Consider the following 7,874-nt stretch of genomic DNA (forward strand, 5'->3'; position numbering starts at 1 on the left):
AGTGATGTGTCTAATGTGGGTTTTTTAAGCAGTGGGGTTACCCGAGCCTGCTTGAATGTGGTGGGGAAGATGCCGGTGGAGATAGATGTGTTGATGATGTGTGTGAGTGCTGGTAAGAGTGTAGGGGAGATGGCTTGTAGGAGATGTGAGGGGATGGGATCTAGAGGGCAGGTATTGGGATGGCTGGAGAGGAGAAGCTTAGATACTTCATCCTTCATGAGTGTAGAGAAGGAGGAGAGAAGATGTTTGGGTGTGGATGTGGCTGATTCAGAAGTGTGTGTGTGTGTGTGGAGGTGTGAACTGACTGCTGATGAGTGTGGTTTTTTGTGTGAAAAAATTGGCAAGATCGTCTGCAGAAAGAGAGGTGGTGGGAGGTGGTGGAGGGGGACAGATGAGAGAGGTGAAAGTTCTGAAAAGTGTGCGAGAGTCTGAGGTGCTGTTGATTTTGTTGTGAAAATATGAGGATTTAGCTGTATGGACGTCCTGTGAGGAGGAAATGAGCAGAGATTGGTACTTACTCAGCTCAGATGTTTCGTTTGATTTGCGCCATTTTCTCTCTGCTGCCCTAAGTTTGGTCCGGTGTTCACGAAGAACATCAGATAACCAAGGGTTAGAGGGAGTAGCGCGAGCTGGCCTAGAAGACAGAGGGCAGATAGTATCTAGACAAGCGGTTAAAGTGGAACATAAAGTGTCTGTTGCAGTGTTGACATCCATAGAGGAGAATTGTGTGGGTGACGGAAGAGAGGATGACACAACGGAGGAGAGGTGAGAGGGAGAAAGAGAACGCAGGTTTCGTCTGAAACTAACTGGTAGAGGAGGTGGAAGCATATGAGTAGTGAGATGTAGATTAAATGTGATGAAGTAATGATCAGAGAAGTGTAAGGGTTTGACCAAAGTGTTTTCTGTAGTGCAGTTGTGTATGTAGATGAGGTCAAGTTGGTTGCCAGATTTGTGTGTGTGTGAGGTAGTAAGAAGTTTGAGATCGAATGAGGATAGAAGGGAGTGAAAATCTGTAGCATACGGTTTGTCCAGGTGGATGTTGAAATCACCAAGGATTACAAGTGGGCTGCCATCCTCAGGGAATGAGGATAGCAGCACATCTAGTTCCTCAACAAAGGTGCCCAATTGACCTGGAGGGCGGTAAATGACTACAAGATGGATTTTAGCAGGAGCTGTAACTGTAATAGCATGGTATTCAAATGAGTTGTTATTACAGAGAGAGGTGTGGGTTGAGTATTTCCAATTGTTTGTGATAAGGAAACCTGTGCCTCCACCTCTGCCAGTGTGGCGAGGGGTGTGTGAGAAGGAGAAATTGTTAGAGAGAGCAGCAGGAGTTGCTGAGTCTTCTGGACGGATCCAGGTCTCAGTCAAGGCCAAGATATTCAGATTGGAATGAGTGGCGAAGGCTGGAATGAAGTCAGCTTTGTTTACAGCTGACTGACAATTCCATAGACCCAGAGAAAAGGAGGGAAGGATATTAGTAGAGGAAGGAATAGGACGCAGATTAGCAGTGTTGCGCTGCCGTCTGCGTCTGATAGTGGAGCGAGGGGTAGAAATAGTGGGTATGTATTGAAAGCACATTGTGAAAAGAGAGAGAAGGAGAAAGAGGATAGAGAAATAAATAAATACTTAAGTGCGTTCTCGGTGTTCGTTCTATGGTGGAGTCGATCGTAGGTCGAGTCGAAAAAGATGTCTTTACACTTATCGGTCTTCACACGAGGCGGCTGAACACGAGGGCTGAACGCTCCCGTTGACACTACCGCGACAGCGCTGACACGCTTATTAAATACACACTGATCACTGCTTGAGTGAGAACAGCTGTGGACGCTTTTATAATTATCCCAAAGATTAATCAACGCAACGGTCTGCCAACGACTCAAATCGAAACCAAACTATCACTCACTACCTGTGCTAAAAGCCACCAATTATTATTTAATAACGGCTGGTGATTGCGTACAGCGCGCTTCAAACTGCCCTGGTTAAAGTGCAATTTGTGAGTAGCTCCCGGAACAAAGTTATGAATAAAAAGAATAAGTGCAGAAACGAAATGTATCTTCCTTCGAGTAATTAATACACCAAGCACTACAGCAAATACAGACTATTTCGGATAGACTTACTTGCGATTCGAGCTCCTTCTCTGACCGACGCGCTTCTCCTAATGGCCGGCTAACTTGCTCGGCTTTAAATATAATGCGTTCGATTTATATAGCGCTTTTCAAGGCACTCAAAGCGCTTTACATTGAAGGGGGGAATCTCCTCAACCACCACCAATGTGCAGCATCCACCTGGATGATGCGACGGCAGCCATATTGCGCCAGAACGCTCACCACACACCAGCTGATTGGTGGAGAGGAGACAAATATACAGTCCGCCCTTATAATTATCCCAAAGATTAATCAACGCAACGGTCTGCCAACGACTCAAATCAATACTCAATCAATCAGTTCATCCTATGAACGTTCAGCATTGATTATTAATTAATTCTAAGAAAAGGATTAGAATTAAGTGCTCAGAATGCACAACAAGATCGATCATTTAAGTCACTTATATTCAACACATCAATTTATTTGCAGCGGGGAGTCATAATGGATAAGATCAAACAGACATACAACATACATACACAAAACATACATTGCAAGAGGCAAAGTCAGTTAGAAGAACTGGGTCAGAACAGATGGATAAAGTTATCCAAAGAGTCTAACCGGTGAGAACCATCTCTGATAAGCTCATTTGTCGGAGCAAAGGAGTTTACGGTCTTACTAGCTACCAATTTGTACTTCTTAATATATTACTTGCATTTGCCCGAGATGGCGTCCAGAGATATAGTCGTAGGAGAAAGTGTTGATGGGTTCCGTCTGATCGTTTTGCAGTTGTGAATGTTTCCTTCCATGTTATGCGAAGGACGAAGAACTTGCATAGTTGCTTTGACTCCGTCGAGGTTGAGGAAGTTGCACATAGCATGAGGTGTTTGGGCCTCTTGGCCCATGGCCGCATGGTGGAGTCGGGTTTCCTGTACCACACACGCAGGTTCTCTGTGTGTTAGCTCACAATTCTTGGTGGCCTGTCGGGTGGAAGCCCACAGGCCCAGCGTGTGTCGTAGGTGCCAGGAAAAAGAGAAGAGAGTGAGGGAATCCGAGCGTTTCTCTTTTAAGGTTTAGGAGTAGTCACACCCTTCTGAGGTGTCACCCTTCCATCTCTGGAATCTCCAGAGGAATTTCCCTTGGAAATCCCAACAATCTCATTGGTCAAGTCTACCAATGAGATTGTTGGGATTTCCAAGGGAAATTCCTCTGGAGATTTTAGGGCTCTTTGTTTCAAGCATGAATCAATGGGTCTGTCTGTGCCCATTTATACTCTAATCAATGCAACAAACACATGCTGCATCCTCTGAATAAGGAACCTACATGAAAGTGTAAGACGTGAAACAAGCTTTATTCTGATAGGAGACAAGGCATATGAGATTACATGTGAAATAGTAAGTTGTTCATAAGACACATAGATGCATAGATTAAATAAAATACAATGAACACTTCACAATTACAGTTATATGCATACATACAATGTCACATGTTCATATAGACGGTTCGTCTAAACTTGCAAAAGCATGTTTTTTACAAGCTTTGTATCTTAACTATGGCCTTTCCCATGTGGAACATTTTTTGGGGCCATAAAACGTCATCAGTTGGTATTCAGGGTAACTGAGGATCTTTCTCTGTTGTGTTTGGTGTAGGTCTAATATGAATCACAAAGCATTTAAAACATATTGGTTAAATGTAAAAGGCGATTATGTGTCTGACTATTATGTGCCGCAGTCGCTACACTTCCATGAACAATAAAGCAACATTGTGTGAATCCATGAACACAAATAAATCATTACTTCAATGTAACGTATCCTTAAACAAGAGATATCAACCAAAAATAATACATTCAGTTAATCAAACAGTTAACATGAGCTGAAGTACCTAAATCAACTGACACTGGCTGATTGCCAGAGCAAGTCTCACAGACACAACTTCAAAATTCAAGTGACAATGGGCCTTTTTAACATTATCAAACCCTCAATAGTACTTCTGTCAGGATTTGGGCTCTGGAAACAGCAGAGACATTTCTCTAAATATATTCAGTGTTGGATGATTTCTACATGTGTTAGCAATGGATGCATTTCTCTTGGCATGATAATCACACTCTTTCTGTCTGTTGATTTCCACAGACACTGATCCCGAGACCAGGAGCGACTTCCTACACTGTAAGTCAATAAGAACACAAGCAAATAAACTCCTGAGTGTGTTCATGTTCTTCCTGTAGAAGGGGAAAGAAAACGTGACATGAGTTGATCCTGTAAATGATGATTAAACTGAACGGAGACTGCTGATATATTGAACATGAAGAGTTCAGCTACATTAGAAGATCAGATGAATAATTCCTGATTGTGATGTGTTTTCTCTTCATCAGATTCCCTTCTGCTCAATCCAGACCTGGACACAGTGCATAGAAACCTCCGTTTCTCTAGGGACCAAAGAGAGATTACTCACACTAACACAGAGAATCCATATCCATATCACCCTGACAGATTTGATTATTATTCTCAGCTGTTGTATAAAGAGATTGTGAGTGGACGCTCTTACTGGGAGGTTGAGTGGAATGGAAATTATGTGTTTATAGCAGTGTCATATAAGAGCATCAGCAGGAAGGGAGGGAGTGATGAGTGTGCAGTTGGATGTAATGATCAGTCCTGGAGTTTGGTTTGCTATCCTGACAAATACTCATTCTGGCACAATAAAGTAAAGACTGTTCTCCCTGTAAAGCCCATCAGCAATAGAGATAATAGAGTAGGAGTGTATGTGAATCCCAGTGCAGGAACTCTGTCCTTCTACAGCATCTCTGGAGACTCAATGATCCTCATCCACTCAGTAAAGACCACATTCACTCAGCCGATCTATCCTGGGTTTAGGATTGATTCTGGATCATCTGTGAAACTGCTTTGATAAATCAGAATAGACTGATGAGAGATTCTACCCATAATGCTTAACCGTGGGATGTTATAGAGTCTCTTCATTACATTAATACTACAGTGAACTTCTGTCACTGAAACGTGTGTGTGTAATAAATCCACATATAGACAATATGTACTGTGTGTGTGTGCTTTTCTCAGTGTATCTGTTTGTGTTGATGGAGATCAGCTTCATTTAGTTTTATTGTTTTAAATCCAATCTATGTATGTAGAATTGTGATTTAAACATAGTTTAAACCAAGTGTATTTTAGAAGTTCAAGCACTAAAGCTGCTGCAACATTAGAGTGTTTGTGCTGTTTTGTCTGTTATTATTTTCAATAAATACATAAAACTGATCAAATCCCTGTGAAGACATAAAAAGGTCAGGCGTCACATTATGTGTTGATCTGTATCTGCTAATCGAACCTGATGAATCCTGATGCACACAGATGTCAGGCATCATTAAACACAAGCATCACATGAAACTCCAGAAAATCCGTCCAGAAACTCATCCTCTCCCAATATTAGCGAACCATAAAACGAATCAATGGCGCCCAAACGGCCCGAGACAACATCTCCCCTCTTTCACCTGCTTTATCTCAAAACCAGCACAAGGACAAGATAGGGCAGGTGACGTGGTCCCTCTTTGTTCCACAAACGTAAGAGCGGGCATAACCACACAAAGAATGGGACTTCTTTATTACCCCAGACATAAATTTAAAGGTGCCCTAGAATGATCTGAAACAATATGTTAAACTGTTCTCTGATATCTACATAGAGGGTATGTGGCTTATTTAAGGGCAAAAATTGTCCAGATCCAGTTTTACAGGTCCATTTACAACCCTATAAATTGTCCCTAGGATGTAATGCTCTGTTTTTGCCTTATTTGGAAGAGTCATGAATATTAATGTTGAGCTCTGCTCTGATTGGCTTATTTCAGCAGCTCACAGCAGTTCAGCGAAGCGGCTCGTGAGTCCTGACCGTCCTGACACAACACAGAATTTCAGATCATCCGCGCACGAGAAAGAGCTTGCATTCGTGCGGTTGCCAGATTTCAGTAATTAATTCCCCCAAACAGAGCTTTTCTGTGAAAAAAAAACTGCATGATATCCTGTGTTTATACCTAAACATGTCCAATCTGACAACCATATGCACGCGAGCTCTCTCGCGCGTGCGCCGGTGAACTGAAAACACCAATAAACTAGTAAGCTGCATTTTATCAATCTCCATTTGAGATGTTTTGCTAAAGCCTAGTTCACACTCCCGATTTTTGCCCCAATTTTGAGTCGGTGACAGGTTTTGCGAAATCGCCGACAAATGCCCGAGATCATCGGCAAATCGTGCTCGTGCACACCAGTGACAATCACGCAGTGTGAATAATCAAAGACGCGATAAGAGAGAATCGCAGACGAGTTGCTGATGCCCGCGAGATATTTGGCATGCTAAATATCTGGACCTGTCGGCGATTTATAATCCTGCTGTGTGAAATTATTTCTGACTGAAAATTACACCGACAGCCAATGAGAGAGTGAGATACAGGGCAGCAGGAGGTTCAGGGAGGCGTTATAGAGCAGAATATCAGTATTTTAATAGATATATTTACAATTCTATCAAACAGAAACAAAGGCCAAACATTTGCACATCCAGCCACAGCAGCAGCAGCACATTACAAAATAGTTTATTTACCCCAAACTGTCTTTGCAGAACACAATCCTGGCTCCCTCTGTCTCTCCAACAATTTCCTCCGCCATAATCCTTTTTCGTTTTCTCCACAAATCAGCGCACATACAGTTTGAAGCAAACTTTGTGCAGTTGATCATTTTTAATAACAATTCCAAGTCTCGCGCGAGAACTTCGGTCTGACGCACGTGTGATCTCGCGTTGTTTACGTGTCACATCGCTCGTGTGTTTGGGAAACTTTGTTTGCGCACCGGAGAGAGAGAGTTGTCAGCAATTCTTCCTCTTGTTCAGTCATGCAGTGTGAACTCCTCTGTCGTCAAACCATCGTGCAGTGTGAACACAGCAGTGACTGAATGATACCCCAGATAGTCATGCAGTGTGAAAAGAGCAGTGACCCGACGAGTCTGAAAATCGTGCAGTCTGAACTAGGCTTTAAAGTGTGTCGTTCAGCCTACAGTTTAGACTTGTCTTTTTTCGTCAAGGATATTGCATGTTTATATAACGTTAGTCACAATGTAGGCTAACGTTACGCCGTGACTGTGATGTAGCCTAATCTGAAATACAAATAGGCAAAAACATCATAGGAAACACCATACTTCAGTTCTCAAAAATATAAATATATAACTTATATTTTTACAAAATGAATAGCCTTGTCAAATGACTATCGTTTTAACTTATATGGTGGAAAAGGAGACGTTTGCTAGAAGGATCGAGTGAACAATCTATTGTTACTGTACTAGCATCTCGCGTTATCTAGACAATGCTGCCTCTCTAAGAAACTTTTAATTTAATCAGAAATTGTTTAAACAGTCAATAAGTGGATAAATCACTACTTACTGCTTGCAGGAATACAGTCGCCCCTTTCTTCAGTTTAAGGCACTGAGCGAAGCTTGCTTGAAATGGGCCGAACAAACAAATGATTTTGAAATAAATTGTTGTGGTATCCGATTATAGTAAACCTCAACATGACTGTTGCCATATGAAAAGTCCTCACGTCCCCTGCACAGCCTGAACATGACATATGTGTCATGAGAGCTCAGCTGCCGTTTTTGCTATCCTCGAGTGTCTTGGGCTACCTGCAGTCCCGATGATTCGGCTCCGTCAGTTCCTCCTGACAATGAACATGTTCTGACTGGTTCGGACATATGCAAATGTTGGGGGTGTGCATATTAATGATCCCCAACGCTTGCGTCACAGTTGGGT

General features: G+C 42.4%; 1 protein-coding gene across 1 annotated transcript in view; it reads left to right on the plus strand.

Annotated features, from left to right (window-relative positions):
• Nucleotides 1-5,125, plus strand: part of LOC137079105 (neoverrucotoxin subunit alpha-like) — a 98,125-nt gene extending 93,000 nt beyond the window's left edge. Inside the window, exons 6-7 of the mRNA XM_067447069.1 lie at nucleotides 4,211-4,246; nucleotides 4,453-5,125. Coding sequence (XP_067303170.1) covers nucleotides 4,211-4,246; nucleotides 4,453-4,985 — 569 coding nt within the window. The 3' untranslated portion in view covers nucleotides 4,986-5,125. The remainder of the gene's footprint in view (nucleotides 1-4,210; nucleotides 4,247-4,452) is intronic.
• The last annotated feature ends 2,749 nt before the right edge of the window (nucleotides 5,126-7,874 follow it).

The sequence above is a fragment of the Pseudorasbora parva genome, chromosome 6, assembly GCF_024679245.1.
Source record: "Pseudorasbora parva isolate DD20220531a chromosome 6, ASM2467924v1, whole genome shotgun sequence".
Lineage (NCBI taxonomy): Eukaryota > Metazoa > Chordata > Actinopteri > Cypriniformes > Gobionidae > Pseudorasbora > Pseudorasbora parva.